Source organism: Carassius carassius, chromosome 13, assembly GCF_963082965.1.
Source record: "Carassius carassius chromosome 13, fCarCar2.1, whole genome shotgun sequence".
NCBI lineage: Eukaryota > Metazoa > Chordata > Actinopteri > Cypriniformes > Cyprinidae > Carassius > Carassius carassius.
The window spans coordinates 32,899,460-32,923,974 of NC_081767.1; the positions used below are offsets into that span (position 1 = coordinate 32,899,460).

The 24,515-nt window shown below is 34.6% G+C and overlaps 1 protein-coding gene across 2 annotated transcripts; it reads right to left on the minus strand.

The window, feature by feature from the left end:
* Positions 1-2,699: 2,699 nt before the first annotated feature.
* Positions 2,700-23,962, minus strand: LOC132156381 (unconventional myosin-VIIa-like). Of its 2 annotated transcripts, none has more exons than XM_059565369.1 (29): positions 23,880-23,962; positions 23,584-23,802; positions 22,034-22,351; positions 21,757-21,960; positions 20,514-20,690; positions 20,332-20,421; positions 19,151-19,278; positions 18,923-19,049; positions 17,551-17,670; positions 17,216-17,389; positions 15,892-16,119; positions 15,342-15,509; positions 11,832-11,949; positions 11,606-11,732; positions 11,358-11,521; positions 9,684-9,874; positions 9,452-9,576; positions 9,033-9,190; positions 8,230-8,383; positions 7,772-7,927; positions 6,756-6,861; positions 5,780-5,893; positions 5,532-5,619; positions 4,794-4,900; positions 4,491-4,676; positions 4,287-4,403; positions 4,051-4,134; positions 3,088-3,207; positions 2,700-2,998 (listed from the first exon to the last, which is right to left on the minus strand). In XM_059565369.1, the coding sequence occupies exons 1-29, from the start codon at positions 23,946-23,948 to the stop codon at positions 2,906-2,908; spliced, it is 4,230 nt and encodes a 1,409-aa protein (XP_059421352.1). In that variant the 5' UTR covers positions 23,949-23,962; the 3' UTR covers positions 2,700-2,905. The 2 variants fall into 2 exon arrangements, with proteins under 2 accessions (XP_059421352.1, XP_059421351.1); XM_059565368.1 differs by having other exon boundaries at positions 15,342-15,512.
* Positions 23,963-24,515: the final 553 nt, after the last annotated feature.

Sequence of the window (24,515 nt, forward strand, 5' to 3'; positions counted from 1 at the left end):
ACTTAAAAATTTTTTGAAATTTTGTGGGAAAATGTGCTTAAAACATATATCAAATAAAATCTTAGGTAACTTTACAATAAGTTTCCATTTGTTAACTGTATTTAATATATCAACTAACATTAACAATGAGTGATACATTTGTTGCAGTATTTATTAATCTTTGTTAAATTTAGTAAAATTCAGCTGTTCATTGTTAGTCCATATCAGCTCAGGTCCATAAAAGAACACCAATACATACAATTTTTATAATGTATTTGTAAATGTAATAAAGTAGTAATAAATCCTTTAGAAGTGTTTTTCACTGTTAGTTTAACTAATGTTAATAAATGGAACCTTATTGTAAAGCTTTACTAAATATTATAATAGTATTAATATACAGTATATATTAATAACAATAAATATATTATTTCCTATTCTAGGGTGAATTATTCTTATACTGTGCCAGTACCATGAAATTCATGTACCATGGTATTTACATGGTAATTCATTGAAAATGTAATGTAAGTGATATTTTGTTAAAAAATATCAAATGTATTTGACCAATTGTTTTCAGAATTGGCAGCATTAGATGAATCCATCATCCAGTTTCTGTTGCTTCTGTGAAGTTCGTTTTTATCATTGAAGGCTGAGTTTGCCTGATTTCTGCCGTCTGACGCATGGTAAAAATGAAATCCATCACCAGATTGAATCCAGAGTGTTTTGGAAATATTAAAGATGTCAGATCCATTGCATGATGTGATAAAATTGACAAACCTTTACAATCAGGAAGACAATAACAAGCCAAACAGACAATCTGCATTTGAAAGCTTTAGATTGCTGGAATTGCTGACATGAAACCTAAAGCGCTCGCTTTAATCAACCTCTGATCACGCAAGGTTTCTGATTAATGTGATGAGTTTGCATGTTCAACGTTCACGCTCTGGCTTGTGTTCATGTTTTTTGCTCCAGATGTTTCTCTTGCCATGGGATGCTGAAACCTATCGCCTGTATAAAATGCAACGCCTAGAGTGATTTATATTACTTAATCTGTCTTAATGTAACATGTCTGTAAATATGATTGTAAACTGATGATATTCTGATAAAAGTTTTTCGCTGTCTTTTTTTTGTTACTCTATAACATCATCTCTAATAGCCTAAATAAAAATATTTTAGCATTCTCAATATTGTCTCAATATGTATCATCACAAAAGATTTGATGTTAAAGTGACAGTATCACATCAGTGTTGAACACATTTAATTTTCATGGATGTAATGTTACACTTTTTACAGGAACATTTTATATAAAATTTTATAACTAATATGATGCCTTTGCATAAAAGAGTGGCTAAATAACAATAGTCATTACTTAGTTTTTAAATGAATTCGCACACAAAACACAAGAAACAGATGCGTTCAGGTTAGTGTCTGATGTTACAGTAAGTCAAATAATTGTGTTGAAGTACATATTTGGTGCAAATAAAGGCCATAAATTAATAAAAAGAGCCCAAACCTACTGCTCCAACTGCAAGCAATAACAGGCTTTAAAAACTTTAAGGACATCTAGAGTTTCATTCTAACATATCTATTTATCAACTACTGGATAAAACATGTCAAGGTCACATTTCACCCCAAAATCATTTCAAAAAGCGATAATAATTTTTTTTTAATGTGCATTAAGAATGTGAATCCTGATTTTAAGAGCAGTAAGATTTTTGAAAGTACATTTTATTTGTGAATCTGGAAATTCTATGGGTATAATATTATTGGTTCTCATTAAACCCCCAACACTATGATATTTTAATACTTTCTAATGTCTTTAAATCATACATTAAAGGCAGTGCAACAAATACTTCCATGATGCACGAACGCTTCAAAAATTTGACTTCTAAAACAGGCTTTCAGGTTTCATTTTCCTTCATGCAAAAATAATTTTTCCTCAGGGACAAATATGACCTAAACATGTTATAGACGGGTTTCTTTATGTAAATGTTTATGTATATATATATATATATATTTTATAAGGCCATGCATTTTTCTTTTTTCCCCCTTTCATATACAAAATACACTTCTGCATGTTTTTAACAGACTCGGGACTCATGCAAATGAGGTTATAATGGCAGCTCAAGAGATTAATGTTGCTCATGTAACAATTTTAAAGGACTAGTTAACCCAAAAAATGACATTTTGTGATGTTTTTATTAGCTGTTTGGACTCTCATTCTGACGGCACCCATTCACTTTCATTGGTGAGCATGTGATACAGTGCTAAATTTCTCCAAATCTGTTCTGATGAAGACTTACTGTATCTTCCTTTAAGATGCATGTAAAAACAGTTACTAGTCTTCCCATAAAAAAAAAAAAAAATACAATACAATTAAGGCCTTCAGTGTAACATTTTAAAATGTGAATCAAATAAATGTATCATTCTCAAATGGAACACAAACTAACATTTCAAAGTGATTTTTTTCCTGCATTAAAAAGATTAATTCAAAACCCTCCAGAAACTCATGCAAGTATTTTTCTTAGCGCTTTTACAGAGATTACCACATAAATAATGCTTCAGGATGCATGTAGCAACGCAATTCCAGTCCATAATCGACTCTTAACTCTGAATTCTACTAAACTAAGAAAATGGTACCTAAATTGTGCCTTAAAACAGAGCAAATCATCCAACAAGAGACATGAATCTGGCTCTTCACATGCCATTTCTCAACAGCAGATGGAGACAGGAGCTTTGCTCAGAGGTAGTCATCCTCACTGGAGGCAGATGAAGAGTCTTCATCGGGACGCACAGAGCCCTGGGAGCTGGCAGAGGGGGTGCGGCTCATTCGCCACAGCTGGGACGCGAAGGCCCGCCCCCAGCTGCACGGCCGACCAATAGGCCGCAGCAGACGCACCAGCTCCGCCGCCTCACGCCAATCAAACGTTCACTTGCTGTGGCCACGTGAATTGCGCTGCTTGCTCATAGTGGTCAGCATCTGACTGATGTAGGACGTCAACAGGTCGTCCATTTTGTAGCCCTGTTATGAAGAAACAAGGGAAGAAAATGCACAAATGGCCATTTTTCTTTCATTAAACATCCATATAATCATCACTCATTTTGTCTCACCAGTGACGTCTCGCACAGAAGCTTGCTGCCCTGAACCAGGTTTCCGATAGTTATGTGGAAGTACGTGTTCCCGCTGCTCCAGTTGGAGATCTTAGTGAAGGGATACGTGGTTAAAATATCCTGCGGATCGAGAACAGAGAAAACACAGACAACACAATCATCACTGCACGCTGGGATCAAAGAAAAAACAAGTCATGGCAATGTATGAGTAACACTGTATTAGTATATCCAGAACAGGGATATTACAGTTAATTAAAACTAAAAACATTAAAAGAAAAAACTTTAAACATTGCCTGAAACTCGATAAAAATGAAATTAAAAATTAATTATAAAATATAATAATAAATGCTAAATATTAATTCAAAATATTATTAAATACCAATGATATAAATCATACTAAAATGAAATTACACTGAGTTTGACTGCAATGCATTATGATTTATTCCTATTTTCAGCTATTGTTGAAAAAGCAACATTTCTCATTTTCATTTAGATTTTAAATAAATTAAAAAGAAATAAATAAGAAAAAAAAAATACGGAAACTTTAAAAAATGTAAATTAAAATGCGAAATAAATAACTAATTAAAATGTTTAAAAAACTATTCAGAATGTAAAATACACAATAAAATTGTAAACACTATAAACATGTATTTTAGTTTCCTTCACTTCACATCAAATCCTTTAAATGTAACTATTCAAACCGAACAAGAATCAAAAATTAGAAATAGTATGAAACAAACATAATGCCATTTATTAAACAACTTAAACACCAAGCATAAATACATTTATTTGATAACGTATTAAACCTAGTGAAACTAAAACTACTGAAACGAATGCATGTGTTTGTGTGCTTGACATTAGTTGCAATAATTGCAAAACATTTCAGATGCTAAAAAAAAAGGAAAATACAGTCGTTGCATGATGAAACTTTAGTAAAAAGCAAGAAAAAGAAAGAAAACTCACCTTGTTCTTGGGGTCGATCAGACTGACTCCATATTTATTGATGGCTATCAACAGGATCTCAGGGAAGTGTGGCTCTGTGGTTTGCTGCATGGGGATCAATGAAAAAAGAAATTATTTTACAAAAGAGATCGGTCCATTCAGAGAAATTAATGAAAATTAAAACGAGCTCCAAGAACTCTGCAAATAGGCTAGCAAGTAGAAAAGTGTAAGATTGCCGAACAGCACAGTGGCTGTACCTTCACTTCAAAAAAGGCCGAGCCAAACGTGGGCCATTTAAAGATGATCTTCAGAAACATCAGCTTGGCTTCCTCCCTTGATTTCCCAGCATGCCGGTTGAAGTACGCCACAATCGACTGCAGATCATAAAGAGGATGTATACTGATAAGGATCAGTGTTTGAGGGACACACACACCTCAGATCTTTGTAAGTGTGACACAAACCCTTTTCCAGTCATCGGGCGAGAGCTGGCGAATCAGGTCCTGAGGAATCAGCTCCTTCAGCATCTTGGGAATGCCGGGAAAGTGGGATTTGTCATCCTCGAATTTGACCCGGTAGATCATAGCGCCGAGCTGGAAAACCTCTTCTCTGGAGCACTTGTGATATCCACGCAGATACTTGGGAAGTTCCTGCACATGTATGTCGATTATGAAGATGTGATATGCTCTATTTGATACAGTCCAGGGTTTTAACCATGGTTCATTCATAGTTTTATGATGAACTACTGACTATTTATGTCAGCTCACCTGATAATAATGGAAGATGGAGTCTGCGAAGGAGTCTTTGCCAGGAACGGTGCTCGTCCACAACTTCTTCATGAAAAACACCTGGTAGGTCAATGAAGGCACGATACCTGAACATCAGAGTTAGAGCCATTACTCTTTACCCTTCGTAAAATTAAAAATTATAAATAAAAAATTACAAAATTATTTAAAATTAAAAATTAAAAATTAAATTAAATTAAATTAAATTAAATTAAATTAAATTAAATTAAATTAAATTAAATTAAATTAAATTAAATTAAATTAAATTAAATTAAATTAAATACTTGCAGTGGATTAAGTCATATACTCTTGGTAAGTATTTATAATTTATTCAGGTTTATTTATTAATACTTTTATTCAGCAAGGATGCATTAAATTGATCAAAAGTGGCAGTAAAGACATGTATAATGTTACTAAGGGTTTCTATTTTAAACAAATGTTGTTTTTGAAATAAACTTTATATTTAAAAATTAAAAAAAATAAATCCTGAAAAATAAAATGCTTCACAGTTTCCACAAAAATATGAAGCAGCATAACTGTTTTCAACATTGATAATAATCAGAAATGTTTCTTGAGCGGCAAATCTTACCAATCCTTACCAAACACTAGTGTATCATGATACTGACATCCAAAGAACTTATATATATATATATATCCATGCTAATGTTTTGTTCATGTACATGAGAGATGAATAAAGTAAACCCGAATTCACAGCTGTACCATCTTTAGCGGGTCTGGCTTTCTTGATCCAGTCTGTCAAATGACGGACAAAGTCGAAGAAGAAATCACCTTCAGGAACACTTATCACCTACAACACACAAACACAGACAGATGTCTTGATAGGAATCCCATATTATTCTAACCCCATTAATTACTCAGTTAATGGTTCAGCTTGGCATTAAAGACTGGTTTCAGGACCAATTAAAGATTGTCAAAATCCCACTGCCCAAAGACGATGCTCTTTTTACCTTATCAGAGATCTTGACGAACAGACTGAAGCCGTCGGGTGATTTGAGCAGCAGTCTGCTGGAGATGTTCAGACAGAAGTCTTTGGCCTTCGTGCTGGACTCCACCTCAAACGCCTGAAACACACAGAGGGAATCACAGAGCTGTGTCAAACACTCCCAAATGCATTTAAAGGAATATTCTGGGATGGATGAAAAATCTGAAATGTGAAGCAGTTTTATTCAGTGTTATTCTAGCATCACTGATACTATTATAGCTTCTGGTAATATCTTGAATTAGATTTTTTTTTAAATTATGAATTTTTGTTTTGTCATTTGTATTATTATTCATTATTTTATTTTTTTTATCAATTATTTTTTTAAGTTTTATGTTTTAGTTTATCTCACGCTGGTTATTGTGGTACTTTATGTTAACCTAAATGAAAATTAAAACTTTTAGTAACTTAGTAACTTTTTAAATGTAAAAAAAAATATTTTTACAATAAATTTTTATTAATTTAATTTAATTTCATTAATTTGAGGGGATATTCTGATTTAAAAGTAGAAATTTTTGAAGCTTTATTCAATGTTATTTTATAGGTCTTAGCAATACGTATTACTAATAAAAAATTTAATTTTGATATATTTACAGTAGGAAAATTACAAAATATTTTCATGGAACATAATCTTTAATTAATATCCTAATGATTTTTGGCATAAAAGAAAAATCGATAATTTTGACCCATGCAATGTTTTTTTGGCTATTGGCTATTGACATATTTTTTATTTGTTTATTTAATGTTTGCTATTTTAGTACTTAGAACCCTACTTTAATTTCATGTTATTTCAAGTTTTATCGTTCTAACAAAATAAATGCATTCATAAAAAGTTCTTTGTTGAAGCTCAGTATATCAGTGTCACCTCTGAATCTCTTTACTGTCCAAATAAACAAGCACTCTGTATGTTTAACGGGTCATGAGCATACGCAGGTCTGTCTCACCTCATCAGTGTCGTCGGGGAAGTAGACTTTGTGAAAGATCTGTGTGGTCTTGTGCTGAATAGCCTCCACCTCCACAAGGTGCGGCGGATACTTGCGGGAACCGTTCCTGCACACAAGCAAGCATACGGTGTCCGTGAAGAGCCATTCATACTGTAACACACTGCAAAGAGCACTCAAATTCACAACATCATGACTAAAGAGTCCTCCTGAGCTCAGAATGGAGTGACATTCACAGAACAGAAAAACAGTGTGAAAGAGATAAAGAGGACATGCTTAATTATGAGCGTCCAGGGGCTCAGACAGAGCAGATGAGTCATTCCACTTCAGAGTCATAATTACAACATCCCAAGTGTTAAAGTCACTTTGTTTGATGCAAGATGATATTTTGTAGTTTATCTCTTAATTAAAAATAAATCAAATCTACAAAAGGATGATGCAATAGAATGCAACAACAGTGTGTTTTCACATTTTTCATGTTTACATTCATGCATTTGCTTTTGCAAATGCTTTTAATCAAAGCAACTTGCATTGTATTCAAGGTCTACATTTGATCAGTTCATGCATTCCATGATCCTGGTGATGCTCTAGTGCCATGCTTTCCATGTTTTACATTTTTATGTTTATTTAAGAAGCCACTGCAAATCGAATCATTATGCATTCTATCATAATTGTACAATACTATTGTATTTTGTATAAGTAACTTAGCTAGTTTTACTGTAAATGAGACTGACAGCTCCAGTCAGAAACTCAGGGCTTTTAAGTTTCCCACTCATAACTATGACCTTGTCGGACTTTGGTGTTCAAGTGCATTCAAGAAAACAGATTTAAGTCACTATCCTTTTGTAAACTGTCAAAATAAAATCATAGATTGGACTTAAAGATCTTCTGCATATTAAGAAGTCTGTGCAAAGCTTCTTTTTCATGGTATATTCTCATTCAGATGCCAGTATCTTTGCAATATAAATATCCTGTTGATATATTAAATGCATGTATGTGTGGTGAAGGAGTGTTTTCACCGTAAAGCTTTCTGCAGTCTCTGCATGCAGTCAGAAGCCAGCGGATGATGTTTCTTCGACTGTAGAAACCTCTGGACGTGCGGCAAGAGGACGTTACTGGGAGGAAAGAGACCGGCACACAACCAGAGCAACTCCCAGCCCTTCTCCTCACTGTACCTGCACAAACACACACAGAGGTTCTGGAACTTTCGTTAAATGATGTAACAGTTTCAACAAAAATATGAAACAGTTTTCTACATTGATAATAATCAGAAAAGCAGCAAATCAGCATATTAGAATAATTTCCGAAGAATCATGTGACACTGAAGACTGGAGTAATGATGCTGAAAATACAGCTTTGATCACTGGAATAAATTACATTTTACAATACGTAATTAAACGGTACAAACAGTAGTGCATGGAAGTGCATACTGGAAGAAATCACAGCGTCTGGCTATAAACGTAAAGGAGAGACGTACTTGACATGGTTTTCAGTCATTTGTTTGATGATCTGGCAGTAGATCTCATCTTTTAGAGGCTCTGCCTTCAGCGCAGTCTCGAAGATCTGATCTGTGAGCTCGTTCACAGACCGCGTCCGCTTGGACGGATAATCGCCCATATACTTCATTATAGGTGCAGGAGAGTGGGTCAAGGAACAGGCAGAGAACATAATATCCATCAACTTCTATTTTAGACTCAAAATAAACGAAGAAATACAAAATTATATTTTGGTGTAAGAAAATAAAGTATATTTTAAGACTCAGGTCATATTTCAGCCTAAAATCAGTATAAAATAATATGAAATTATTATTTTTTTGCATTAAAAAGCCTATTTTAGGTCTATTTTAAAATCTAAATAAAAAATTCTGAATTTAAGAATTATATTTTGCATAAATAAAAAAGCTGATTTTACAGCCCAGGTAAAATTTCAGCCAAAATAAACGAAATAAATAATAATAATAAAAATAATGAAATTATATTTTACACTAAAATGTATGCCTATTTTAGGCCAATAATGGAAGAGAAAAATCTGAAATTATATTTTGCATAAAGAGAACAAAGCCTTTTATAATGCCCAGATCATATTTCAGCTCAAAATCAGAAGACAAAAAAAAAATATTAAATGATGTTTTGCATAATGAAAAAATATCTATTTTAGGGCCCATGTCAACCCAAAATCAACTAAAATAATAAAATTATATTTTACATAACAAGATAAAGCCTATTTCGGCCCAAGCACAATCAGTCTCAAGGTCACATGTGTCCCAGATCTGAAGGATATCAATGAAGGCCATGCAGGCCTCCTGGGAAAGCTCCTCATGGCCCACACACTTCTTCAGCAGGGCCTGTTTGATGGGTTCTCGTGTGCAGCACCACAGTTTGTCCTTCCCGCGGTTCTTGGTGATCATCACTCTACTGAGAGTGTGTTTGGGAGGAGGCCTGGATGAGCGGAGAGGGTCAAGGGTCAAAACACATATGCATTTGCATGAGTTAATTATGTGTATTAAGTGACTGCATATATATATATATATATATATATATATATATATATAATGACCCGGTCTGGACACAGCACTTTTTTTTCCCCTATAAATCAGAATATAATAGTTTTTGTATTTATTGAATAATACTTCATTGACATGTTTTTTGTTATTTGAGATGGTGTAGGGACATTATGGCACCAGAAGTGTGGTCGTTCACCTGAAGTAGTCATAGGAGTATTCCTCCAGCGTGTACGGCTTTATCCTCTCCTCCGTCTCCATCACAGGAACATGGGAAATCCGGATCGACTCCTGCCGTTGGTCTGGTGTCATGGTAATTAAAGCCTGAGCCGTGCAAAAGAGAGAGAGAACGTGAGAGGGTTTCATAAAAGACTGCAATAATAAATATGAAACGCAGCCTGCAGCAGAACACAATATAATGATATCAGTACCACGATATCAGACGGAGGTCTAACGACTGTAGGCAGCACATAAACACAGTCGGCAGGGAAATCTCCTTTCTGCTTGGTTCTGTCGTTGATCCCATGAGCCCAGCCGGACGTCATGACCTGCTCGCCCGTGTTCTGGTCCAACAGAATGAGGTCACCTTTCAGGAAGCTGAGGAACGTCGAATCATCGCCGGCTGATCAGGAACAATGATTTACATGAAGGATGAGAACGGGTGTAAGTGACACTGACTGTCAAAGAAATGCCTACAGCATCCCAAATTAAAATTAGTTATAAAAAAACAGAGCTGAATTCTGATTTACAGACAAAAAGTATTGTGTCAAGACAGGGGAATTCATTAGTTTATAATAATAGTAATATTATATTAATATATATTAATAATTAAAATAAAACAAATATAAATTAATATTTTATGCTGTGAATTATTTTTTTTTTCACCTTAAATATATACTTAACTGTCGTGAAAAATTATTACACAATTATTTACTAAAGTAAGCCTTATTTTCTTTATACTGTATATAACTGTAAATCTTTATGTATTGTCTTGTGCTGAAATGTGACCTGAGCCTTAAATCGCCTTTATTTCTCTATGAATTTTTTTTATTTCATATTTTTTCTTTCATTTCGGAGTAATATGGCCCTCAATAAAAAAATCTGGTTTTCTTTTCTTTATGCGAAACATAATTTCATATTATTTTCTGAAATATGACCTGGGTCCTAAAATAAGTTTTATTTTCTTTATGAAAAATATGATTTTATATTTTCTTCTTTGACTTTGGGCTGATCTAGGCTGATAATATAATATAATATAATATAATATAATATAATATAATATAATATAATATAATATAATATAATATAATATAATATAATATAATATAATATAATATAATATAATATAATATAATATAATATAATATAATATAATATAATATAATATAATATAATATAATATAATATAATATAATATAATATAATATAATATAATATAATATAATATAATATAATTTTTTTTTTTTAAACTTCTGATCTTTTGAGGTTGAAATATGACCCAAGCAATAAAATAGGCTTTATTTGTCTGCATGCAAAAGAAATATATATTTGTTTTATTTTATTTTATTTAGATTTTAGACAGAAATATGACTTGGGTCCTAAAATAAGATTTATTTTCTTTATGAAAAATATTTTATATTTTCTTTTTCTGATAATCTGGCCTTATACTGTACATAAATTAAATTAAATTAAATTAAATTAAATTAAATTAAATTAAATTAAATTAAACATTTCTTAATTTTCTTTCTTTTGATCTTTTGAGGTTGAAATATGGCCTAAGCACTAAAATAGGCTTTATTTTTCTGTATGCAAAAAATATATTTATTTTATTTTATTCAGATTTTAGGCAGAAATATGACATGGGCCCTAAAACAGACTTAATTTACTTTTTGCAAAACATAATTTAATATTTTTTGTCTATTGATTTTAGGCAAAAAAATGGCCTAGGCCCTAAAATAGGCCTCTTTATGTACATTTTTTGTTGTTGTTGTTGTTGTTGTAGCTGAAATATAATCTGTCCATGCATTAGTGAGATTCACCCATTTAAGCGAAAGCCAAAGTAACAAGGTCCATTGATATGATGTGTTTGTGTCCTTTTCTCTAACCTGGGTTGTCCTGCAAGGCCACAACAAACTTGGATCTCTTCCTGAGCCCCTCTAGGAAGGTGACCACCAGGTCCCGAATGTCCTCTGCGTTACTGGAGCTGAACGTGTACTCGTCTCCTTTGATGGTGGCCAATGTGAAGCTCTGGGCCTGATGCTTCCCTCCACTGACAAACACAGAGGCTTTTGGCTTCAAATCTCAAATCATGTGAAAAAAAACACACTAAATGAATCTCTGTGAAATGCCGTACCTGCTGCTGGACACTGCAGTGATCTCTGGGAAAGAAAGCTCCAGAAGAACCTGCTCCTGCTCATCCACGAAGTAAACGCCAGTCCAATTTACAGCTACGATCACTTCGTTCTTGGGTAGACTAGGACCTTTAGAAACACAATATGCTAAGCATAAACAGCCATCTGTAAACATACAGCACACAAACCTTGTGCGATATTAATGTGACATAATTTGTGAAAAAATACCTGAAAATTTAAAGGCCTCATAGAATCTTGAGAATAACAAAGGCCACTTATAACGAGCAAATTCCACGACTTCCTCCTTCACTTTCTGAGGGTCGACCCTCTTCTGGGTGTAGATGCCCTACAAACACAACATAATGGTTACTAACAGCTTTGCTGATTTCATTACTACGGTGGCCGAGAGAGCTCAACATGCTGCAATTTAAGAAAACACATGCAAATTGAAAAAACACCAGCAAATGAACAAAAGATCTGCATTAGTTTGACAACACAAGTGTTGCAAATCATCACAACACATGCATATAACGAAACGCGCTGCAAATCCTCACAACACATGCATATAACGAAACGCGCTGCAAATCCTCACAACACATGCATATAACGAAACGCGCTGCAAATCCTCACAACACATGCATATAACGAAACGCGCTGCAAATCCTCACAACACATGAAAATTAAGAAATGCTGCAAATCCTGCTGCAAATAGCACTGACCACAATGGAATTGTTCAAGGAGACCCCAAAAAGTGTCGGACCCGGCTGGGATTTGCTTATCATGCAGTGGCTTCTGGTCAGTGGAGTTGTTGGTGAACTGAAAGGTTAGTTTTTTTTTAAACACCCTGATTGCATGATTCCTTCTCTTTTGGATATTATTAGCCTACATAAGCTGAATAATTACATGATTAAATGTAAAACGATACTTAAGATGGCTAACTTTAAAATCCTCAGCTAAATATAATTTCAAGGTTAATGAAAATAAATTTGCAATGCTTCATTAATTGTTTCTTAATGTGCATGTGTTGTGATGATTTGCAGCGCGTTTCGTTATATGCATGTGTTGTGATGATTTGCAGCGCGTTTCGTTATATGCATGTGTTGTGAGGATTTGCAGCGCGTTTCGTTATATGCATGTGTTGTGATGATTTGCAGCGCGTTTCGTTATATGCATGTGTTGTGAGGATTTGCAGCGCGTTTCGTTATATGCATGTGTTGTGATGATTTGCAGCGCGTTTCGTTATATGCATGTGTTGTGAGGATTTGCAGCGCGTTTCGTTATATGCATGTGTTGTGAGGATTTGCAGCGCGTTTCGTTATATGCATGTGTTGTGAGGATTTGCAGCGCGTTTCGTTATATGCATGTGTTGTGAGGATTTGCAGCGCGTTTCGTTATATGCATGTGTTGTGATGATTTGCAGCGCGTTTCTGTGAGATTTTGCAGTGCGTTTCGTTATATGCATGTGTTGTGAGGATTTGCAGCGCGTTTCGTTATATGCATGTGTTGTGATGATTTGCAGCGCGTTTCGTTATATGCATGTGTTGTGAGGATTTGCAGCGCGTTTCGTTATATGCATGTGTTGTGATGATTTGCAGCGCGTTTCGTTATATGCATGTGTTGTGAGGATTTGCAGCGCGTTTCGTTATATGCATGTGTTGTGATGATTTGCAGCGCGTTTCGTTATATGCATGTGTTGTGAGGATTTGCAGCGCGTTTCGTTATATGCATGTGTTGTGAGGATTTGCAGCGCGTTTCGTTATATGCATGTGTTGTGAGGATTTGCAGCGCGTTTCGTTATATGCATGTGTTGTGAGGATTTGCAGCGCGTTTCGTTATATGCATGTGTTGTGATGATTTGCAGCGCGTTTCGTTATATGCATGTGTTGTGATGATTTGCAGCGCGTTTCGTTATATGCATGTGTTGTGATGATTTGCAGCGCGTTTCGTTATATGCATGTGTTGTGAGGATTTGCAGCGCGTTTCGTTATATGCATGTGTTGTGAGGATTTGCAGCGCGTTTCGTTATATGCATGTGTTGTGAGGATTTGCAGCGCGTTTCGTTATATGCATGTGTTGTGATGATTTGCAGCGCGTTTCTGTGAGATTTTGCAGTGCCTTTCGTTATATGCATGTGTTGTGAGGATTTGCAGCGCGTTTCGTTATATGCATGTGTTGTGAGGATTTGCAGCGCGTTTCGTTATATGCATGTGTTGTGAGGATTTGCAGCGCGTTTCGTTATATGCATGTGTTGTGATGATTTGCAGCGCGTTTCTGTGAGATTTTGCAGTGCGTTTCGTTATATGCATGTGTTGTGAGGATTTGCAGCGCGTTTCGTTATATGCATGTGTTGTGATGATTTGCAGCGCGTTTCGTTATATGCATGTGTTGTGAGGATTTGCAGCGCGTTTCGTTATATGCATGTGTTGTGATGATTTGCAGCGCGTTTCGTTATATGCATGTGTTGTGAGGATTTGCAGCGCGTTTCGTTATATGCATGTGTTGTGAGGATTTGCAGCGCGTTTCGTTATATGCATGTGTTGTGAGGATTTGCAGCGCGTTTCGTTATATGCATGTGTTGTGAGGATTTGCAGCGCGTTTCGTTATATGCATGTGTTGTGATGATTTGCAACACTTGTGTTGTCAAACTAATGCAGATGTTTCCTTCATTTGCTGGTGTTTTTTCAGTTTGCATGTGTTTTCTTAAGTTGCAGCGTGTTGAGCTCAGCCACCGTTCATTACAGATAAAATACTAATTGCTCAGAATGGCATACTACCTACTATTTTTTTTAAGAAAGATGTATGCAGTGTGTATTCTGAGCTTAATATTCTACATTCATGAAACACACGGTGTTTCAACCAAAGTACACTGTGAAATACGATGCATGTGCTGGAAATGACTTTCTGCCGACAGTAATATCAACCGTGTTGTAGAGCGTCTCATTCTTGACTCTTAATTTGATCAATATGACAAAAATAAAAATAATATAATAGTAAATCTTTATTTTTGAGCTGAAAACTTTTTGAATCTAACAGAAGCATGTTTAGTCCACATTTCATCCCCAAAACCAAAACAATAAATAAGTAGGACTATGTTTTAATATATATATTTTAGTAGTATATATATATATACTTTTTTATGTACTTAATTTTCTTTAAAAATAATTTCAAACCTATAGAAACTCTCAGTGGTCCTAAAACACGCTTATTTTTAATGTAAAATAAAAAAAATTGAACTTTGAAAAAAATTGAACTTTGAACTTTGTTTTTATATGCAAAATGTAATTTTATATTGTTTTCTGTTGATTTTTAAACCTTTTCATGACAGTTCATTTACATTTTCCTAATTTGAATTTATATATGTTGCAATTTAATGCTATGCTAAATCTATTTTAGAATTAACATTTTAGATTTTTTCTCATGACATTTTAATGATAATGAATTTTTTTTATTTTATATAAAAAGGAATAGCATTTCTGTTTTTATTTCTTTTAATTTTGGGGTGAAATATAATCCTGACATGCTTTCTTTTTGACTGCACTCCCCTTTCTGAATGCAATTACTGAGGTCATGTGGCAACTAAACAGCACACTGCTCTTTAAAACCTTAATCATTTCACACTGCATGGTATTTTTTGAAAGCAGGCAGTATACAGTACTGTATATAATGAGCAGTATGCACAACACATATCTTCAATTCCAAATACCACTAATTGAGTGCTGCGATTATTAAGTTTGGCACCTTTTTGTGCGCAGCCATGATGAACTGAGCCCATCTCTCCACAGTTTTGGCCGAGCTGATCTCTCTGTCGGGGATGTAGGATGGAATAAGACTCAACAGGCGCTCCACAAGGATCTCAGAGCCATAGTCCACGTAATACTGCTGTGACGCCAGCTCCACCAGATCCTCCTTCTCCCGGAAAGACGAAACAGAAGGAAAAGATGCAGAAAGAGTGCAAAAGAAAGTAGACGTGCAAGACAATCAAAAGAAAGAGATGTGGTGGAAAAACAGATCAAAAGCAAAAGAAAGATGCAGAAAAAGATAATATTCCCTCCTTAGAAATACAGTGGGTGATTGAAAATGCAATTAATTTGTGTTCCTATAGCTCAAGTGGTAGAGCATTGCGTTAGCAAGCGCAAGCTTGTGGGTTTGATTCCCAGGAAATGCATGTTAGATAAAAAATGTTAGCCTGAATGCACTGTAAGTCACTTCGGATAAAAGCGTCTGCTTAATGCATACATTTATTTACATTTAAATGTATTATTTAGATTTCGGTGTCTGAGGTTCGTACCCGATCGCAGCGGTATTCACCGAACTTGACGCCGCGCACGATCTGCTGGTAGATGAGGTTGGTAGCGACGCTGTCCTCCGTCGGGTCGTGCCACGGCGTGAATATCTCCTTCCTGAAGAACAGCCTCCAGGGGGCGTTGCGCTCCTGCGCGCCCTGCTCTTTAGCGTACTGCTCACACTGAGACACGGCGTCCATCACGTGATCATTACCGCTGCCCAGAGACGAAACCTGCCAAACACAGTCCTTTTAAAACCTGACGTATTAAATAATAGTCTGAAAAATCACTTTTACTGAACACTGGCATATGTGTTTTTGTCGAGCATCATATCCGATACAGCTTCAAGATACAGTGAGAATATTGAGCTCAAAATAATTGTATTAAAAAATAATGACAAAAATGTAGAAAATCTTAATGCTCCGAAAACAGGCTAAATTATTAGTCAAAAATATAATTTTAGATTTTTCTTTTAATTTTGGGCTTAAATATGACCTGGGCAAAAAAGAAAAAAGAAAAAATGGCTTTATTTTCTACATGCAACATGTAATTTTATATATAATTGTACATTAATATTTCTATTAAATTTAAAGTTTTTTAGTTTTAAAACATATTTCCATGTGAAATTTTCAAGGCAATTAATTTCATTCTTTTTTTATTTATTTCAATAAAAAAAATAGATTTATTTCTTTTATTTTAATTTGGGCATGAAATATGACCCTGATATGTTCTTGAAAGTTCTGTGAGATTTTCTGAACTGAAATCACTGTAAAGCCTGATGTATGAAATAACCAAACCTTTAGACTGAAAAAAAAAACGTTTACGTGTGCTTTTGTTGAGTATCATATTTGATACATCACGTTTTTATGGCTCATAGAGTATCATATAGTGACAATATAGAGCTTCTAAAAAATTTAGAAAATCTTAATGGTCCTAAAATGGTCCTTTTTCTTTTATTCTGGGATGAAATATGACCATGGGCCAAAAAATTTACATTATTTTCTTTATGCAAAATCTAAGTAATTTTTTTTTTCCTGTTGAATTTGAAACCAATTTTAAGATTTCTGATTTAAAACCTAGTTAAATAATTTTTCCATGTGACATTTTCATGGAAGTTTATTTAATTCTCACTTTCTTAAAAATTCAATTAAATTAATAAAAAAAAAAAAATAAATAAATAAAAAAAAAGATCAATCAGACGACAGAAGACAGATTGTGTGCAACAGGTCTTACAGTAAAGATTAACATTTAGAGGCCTGTATCAAATATGATTAGTTAAATAAACACTATAATTAAGCCAAAAAGAGCTCATTGTTGTGATTTGTGTACCTTATCAAACAAAGCGATGTAAAGGGAGAAACCGAATCGATCCTGGAGGCTGATCTTGTCGGACAGTGCGTTGCAGAGCTCCATGGCTGTGGTCGCTGAGTCCGTCAACAGGGTTTTTGTGGTTCCATCCATAAACGTCACAGGCAGCATTATTGGCTTCTTTGATTTCGTGGCCTTGGATGAAATTGTGAAAAGAAGACATCATATGGACTGCTTTGAATTGTGTTTTTTTTTGTCCTAGAGTTTGATGGACCCTAGAGTCACTGTCTACATTTACTGCATGGAAAACAGCAGCAGAAAGAGCTTTTACAATCAGTAAAGTCAGTCGCTGATACCTGAAGCTCTAGCCAGGAGGGCGGCTGTGCTCTTGTTCCATTTACAAACGTTCTCCTCAGTCTCTCCTCGCAGTAGGGAGCATAACCCGGAGGACCTTCACTGATGAAGTTCCTCAAGTACTACAGGAAGAAGACACACACTGAACTTACAATCAACCTTCAGAGACCCAATTTAGTCATACCTATTTATAAAAAAAAAAAAAAAAAAAAATTTTTTTTAATAATTTAGAAAATAATTTAAAACTTAAAAATTAAAAACACATTTATATAATTATTTTTTACATTGAGTTTCAAGTTAATAAAATAAAATAAAATAAAATAAAATAAAAATAAAATAGAATAAAATAAAATAAAATAAAATAAAATAAAATAAAATAAAACTAAACTAAACTAAACTAAACTAAACTAAACTAAACTAAACTAAACTAAACTAAACTAAACTTAAAACTAAACTAAACTAAACTTAAAACTAAACTTAAAATTACACTTAAACTTAAAAACATTTTATTTTAAAAATGCATTTAACCCTTAATCAGTGTTCAAAAAGGATAAAGTTTTTGGTGTTTGATGTCCGATGACTCCAAACTTTTAAAGAGCGATTGCATAAGGAAATATACATTTTTTATATAGAAAACTATATATAATTTTTTTTATTTACTTCTCAACTGTACATTTATTCTGTGTTTTTGTGGAAGTTTGTAAGTTTGTAACCTATTTACTGCACAATTTCTTAATTAGGCCATAAATTGGCTCATGAAAAATGATTTTTTTTTAAAGAAAAAATCACTTAAATGTCGAAGGTAACACTTTTAAAAAATGAAGGAAAAGTCCAGTGGGGACCCCAAACAATGATTATTAAATAACTAAATTAATAATTATTTATGTAATTAAAATGATACAAAACTGAAACATTCCAAACAAATAACATAAACATAAATTTTCTGAATGTTGCAGAAATGCAACAGTGAGCCTTAAATGTGCTCATATTTACACAACAGTAAATCACTGAAAATATTACAAAATGACTTTTATTGTAGCCTAAGGTTTTATCCTTCTAACATGCTGGGAACGTTCTTAAGAAAGTCAAAGCACATGCAATTGTATAATTCATTTTAAAAGCAGTAAAATCTTATAACCTTAGAAAACCCATATTGCAATAATCTTCAATATCAATATTTCAGTCTCTGAAGGTGCAATAAATAATGTATGTCCGGATTTTAGTAAGTACTTGAATACCAACCAGACATGATTAAAGTATTCATCTGTGTTTGAAATATTACAGATGCACTAATCGAAGAAGAGAAGAAGATTTGTAGTCGAACTTGGAGATCCAAAACATAAAAAGGGACAAACAAAGAGTTGTGTTTCTCACCTTCACAAACTTCTCAGAGGGAGCGAAGCAGCCGACACACAGAGACATGAGGATCCAGCCGCGGGCATGACTGCTTTTAGAGGGATTCTGGGTCAGCTGCTTACAGATCTGACAGTAGATCTCATCTCTGAGAGAAACAATAGGGACAAAAATGCTCAGGGAGTGATCTATATATGCTTTGCTGTGTATTATATTCATAATATTATATTTCCATATCCACAATCTGACCTCAGGCCTGGCCGAAGGATGCCGTTGCCGATAATGAAGTGCAGTTTCTCCAGGTTGGATGTGGGTCGGTCCTCCAGCATGCTGTTTCCATGAACTGTGTATTCACCATCATTCAGACGCTTGGTCACCTACAGAACAACAACAATAAAAAACAAAGAGAGAAAATACTCTGAAAGTCAATATCCGAAATGACATGATAAAAAAAAGACATTAGATAAAGCAGGGGTTCCCAAAATAATTTTTTTAGGTGCGAAATTTTTATTTGAAGTATCTCCTGAGATTTGATTTGTTAAAAAAATAAAAATTTTGATTTGAATTTTGATTGAATTGATTTGTAAATAAAAATAAAATAAAATAAAATAAAATAAAATAAAATAAAATAAAATAAAATAAAATAAAATAAAATAAAATAAAATAAAATAAAATAAAATACATTTAGTCATGGAAAAATGGTAGGATATTTATTTGAAGTTCCACAGAGATTTTAGGCCAGTATTTTATTATTTGTAAACACATTTAAATGATTATGGTTCTCAAAATAAAAAAAATAAAAAAAAATAAAAATAAAATAAAATAAAATAAAATAAAATAAAATAAAATAAAATAAAATAAAATAAAATAAAATAAAATAAAATAAAAGTAAATAAGTAAATAAATAAAATTAAATTAAATAAAAAACATATGACAAATCAGCATATTGAAAAGTTAAGTTTGATAACTATAGGAATAGTAGAGGTTCTGAATCAGTAAATTTTGTTTCTGAAGAAGCTGATAATTTTTTTTTTCACATCTGGCTGGTGTAAGAAGAGTTTATTGCTCCTAATAACTTCCTTTCAATTTTACAAAATTGTTTCAAAAAGGTGGTTTTTGCAGCGATGCCTTTTGGGTTCCTCAAAGAGCCTTCCAGTTAAAAGTTCCTAAAAGAACCATTTTTTCATAGCATGAAGAACATTTTAATAAAAATGAACCTTTTTCACTATAAAGAACCTTTAGTGCAATGGAAAGTTTCCATTCCATTCTTCATGTAACCATCAATGCCAATAGAAAAAAAAGAGAGATGTCTGCTCAGAGACAGAGACTCATCCTTGTGAAATCAATGTCTTGAAGGGGTAAATGAGTTTAAAAACCAAAAAGCGAACTCCCAGAAACGAGGGAAGAAGGTGGTGCACCGCATCACTCACCTCCTCTGTGATCTTGGACTTCTTCTTCAGGGTGAGCGACACCAGCTTGTGACGCACACTGCTCTTCTTGTGACTTTCAGTGTGCGAGTTCTGTAAGAGATGGATTCAAAGTGCCTTATGGATCATGAAAACATGCATCAATGCGATCCCATTTGCCCAGACGTGTGTTTTGTCAGCCGTACCTCTCCTTCTCCCTGCAGAGCCTGCAGCTCTCTCTTGTAGGTCTTCTTGCCGAGCGTCTCGTAGATCTTGGTCATGACAGGGATCTTCTCGCTGCCGTCGCTGATGGCCGTGTGGTATTTGGGTTCTGGAAGGTCACCCATGAAGCGGAGAATGGTGATCCACACGGCCAGAGCCGCCTGCATGACCAGCAGATTATTAGACAAGCCTTTAGATACTAACACATTACATTACTATCATATCATATTCAACTAACTTAAGTCTCATACAAGTCATTTTCAAGTTAGTTAAAATATTCAATATTAAGCTTTTATTTAGAGAATATTTGTTAGAAAATATATATATTTTTTGACATTTGTACAAAAAGTTATACTGCAAATGGTATTTGTGTGTTAATTTTTTTTTTTTTAAATCAATTTACCTTTTATTGTGACAATATTAGAAATGTATGTCTTTTTATATAGCATTTATATACTATATTTTAATGTGTGTGTGTGTGTGTGTGTGTGTGTGTGTGTAAAATAGTCAAATACAGACTTTATTACAAATCTATAAAAACGTGTAGGATTTTATACAGAGTATTTATTTATATATATATTTTTTGATAAATATAAACTTATTAAATATAAATAAATAAAATGTAGTTAAAGTTAATTTAGTTGTGTGTTTTAGTCATTTTTGTTAGATTTTTAAAATACATATTTGCCTTATTAATTTTATTTTTAATTATTGAAGCACTTGAATTAAGATAAAATGAGAAAATGTGCTTTGGCAACTAGTTTAAGACGTTTAATTTTCTTTTTATTTTATTTAATGTTTATTTCTAGTAATGAAAATGGTTTCAGTTAGCTTTTTAATTTTAGTAAACAATAATATCCCTGATACGCACATACATTTATATACGTTTTCTATATTTATTAAAATAAATGATACATTGAAATACCTTCCACATAGAAATATCAGGTAAAATAATCATTTTTACCATTTTGCCCTTTAAACTATTTTAACTTTTAAATCCGCATATGTTATAAACTGTATTAAATAGATTTATAATCAGCATTCCTCTCATCTCATCGTTGATGTTTTTTTGAGCTTCTCACAGTGCATTATGGGATTGGCTTCTCTATGAAGCACACATGCAATGCTGTCTTATAAAAGCAGGGTTCTTAGAAGACAGCATCGCTTCAGAGTTAAATAAACACGTCCTCGAATCTAAAGCGTGTTTGAGTGTCAAAGGTCACATACCAGCTGATCTCCCTCGTCTTCGTGAAACAGTAAGGGCTGTTTGAGCGGCCGGCGCACATAAGTGTGTGTGGTCGTGCCCTGGAAATACGTAGCCGAAAACTTGGCAAATTTGTACTCGGACAAATCTTCCACATCATCCTCTGGGAGAGGAAGAGCTTCATCCAGGTCTTCCTCCTCGAGCTCCCTGTGTGTTCGCTCCAGGTCCTGAGGAAAACAGAATGACACGCTGGAGCTCAGTTCATCAGTCCATTAATGAGATTCAGATCCACATCCTCACCTCAAACCCAGCCGGCGCTTGACCTTCCTGTCCAGGGAACGAGTTCGTGGTTCCCAAGAAGCCGAACATCTTGTCCACCATATCAGAGTCGTTGACGGGCTCATGCCGCGCTTTCTCCATCTGGTCCAACATTTCCTTTTTCCTTCGCGCCTCCTCTCGCTCCTTCTTCTCGCGCTCAGCATCCTCTCGTGCCAGAAGTGCCAGTCGTTCCTGATGCTTCTTTTCGGCTTCTTCTTTGGCCTTCCTGGCGCTCATCTGATTCCTGAACTTCTGCTCTTCTGCTAGTCGCATCTTCTCTGCCTCCAAACGCCGCCGGTACTGAGACGGATGGAAGAAAAGAGGAATGCATTTGTCGTAAACTAACCAACTTTTTCCTGCACCGCATGATGGGAGTAACTTACTTTAAACTGCAAACATTCAGTGAAAGCTTTGCTCTATGAATGCAATAATAAGCAAGGGGACATTATTTTACTCTCACTTCAATCATCGAATATTAAAAGGAAATTTGTAACGCTGGACCGTCTTTTTTTATTTAATGAGATTTATAGATCATCTGAAAGCTGAGTAAATAATAAACTTTGATGTATTGTTTGTTAGGATCGGATAATATTTGGCTGAGATCTGAAAATCTGGAATCTGAGGGTGCAAAAAAATCTAAATATTGAGAAAATCATCTTTAAAGTTGTTCAAATTAATTCTTAGCAATGCATTTTACTAATCAAGAATTAAGTTTTGCTATATGCAAGGTAGGAAATTAACAAAATATCTTCATGGAACATGATCTTTACTTAATATCCTAGTGATTTTTGGCATCAAAGAAAAATCGATAATTTTGACCCATACAATGTTTTTTTTTTGGCTATTGCTATGAATATTGCCGTGCTACTCATGACTGTTTCTGTTTTCTTTGGTCACATTAAGAAGTGTAAAAATATTAACAAATTACCTTCAACAGACCATGAACAATCAGATCAAATAACCCGATTATAACCTGAATAACCGGAAGCTTATTTATTTCCTAAGCAATATTACAGAAGGGTTATATATCACTATAGCAGTATTATGTAAGTCATAGGTTTTTTAGTGAATATTTTTAACTTTTAGGTAAAACTAGTGAACACTGCTAATAGGAATTAGAAGCGAAAGATAATTTCATTTGAATTCACCCGTGTGAAAACAAACCTGGAAAAAGACGTGAGGATTTCAGGAGAAAGACGAGATTCTCAGTGCATTCCAGTGAACTATTCATAAATCAAATAATGCCCAGTACATGTTGTCTTTTTCATATTGTTACAGCAGAAAACAAAGGAAAAAAGAAAACAAGAGGAAAAAGACAGAACAGAGTTCTTCCCATTAAAATCTTTCTTGCTATATTAAAATACAAAGCATTATGTTATCCTCCAGACGTCTGAAAAAAATACCATGAAGGAACATTTACATCTCGCTCACTTATTTGTAGTGCAACTTTATGATTTAAAATGATCTTTTTGAGTAGAACTTCCCCAAACTGGAGAAATGTGCATAGCTACAGATAAATCAGGTGTTCTCACCTCTCCTTTAAGTCTTTTGTAGAGCCGGCGGGCGATCATGCCCCTCGTGTACGCCTGGATGGTGATGACGGCCCAGAGGCGGTGTCGAAACGCCCGGCGCACCAGGTGTCCTCTACAGCGGCCCTGGAACAGAGTGATCCTCTGTCGTGCGATGTGGTACGTCTGGTAGAGTTTACGAGAGCGATACAAGGCCTGCAGACGTGAGAAACCACCGCGCATCTACGAGACAAGAGATGAGTGTTAGATACTGCTGCAGTAACTGTGCACAGATGTGCATGAGTGTATCTGACACCAACCGCTCCATAGTTCTTCCGACAGTAATAACCCCTCCATCTTTTCTGGATCAACATTGCTGATTTCTTCATCTTCAGGAAGTTAGATCTGTGGGAATCATGACAATGTTTTTAATTATGTCTAATGCATGTTTTAGCACTGCATCTTAAGATACGATTACACTGTGCGTACCTTAAGATGCAGAGATGCACATCTCTCTCTCTCTTTCTCTTTCTCTCTCTCTCTCTCTCTCTCTCTCTCTCTCTCTCTCTCTCTCTCTCTGTCTCTCTCTCTCTCTCTCTGTCTCTCTCGCTCTCTCTCCGTCTCTCTCTCTCTCTGTCTCTCTGTCTCTCTCCTCCATCTCTCTCTCTCTCTTTCTCTTTCTCTCTCTCTCTCTCTCTCTGTCTCTCTCTCTTTCTCTCTCTCTCTCTCTCTCTCTGTCTCTCTCGCTCTCTCTCCGTCTCTCTCTCTCTCTCTCTCTCTCTCTCTGTCTCTCTCTCTCTCTCTGTCTCTCTCGCTCTCTCTCCGTCTCTCTCTCTCTCTGTCTCTCTCTCTCTCTCTCCATCTCTCTCTCTCTCTTTCTCTTTCTCTCTCTCTCTCTCTCTCTCTCTGTCTCTCTCTCTTTCTCTCTCTCTCTCTCTCTCTCTCTCTCTCTCTCT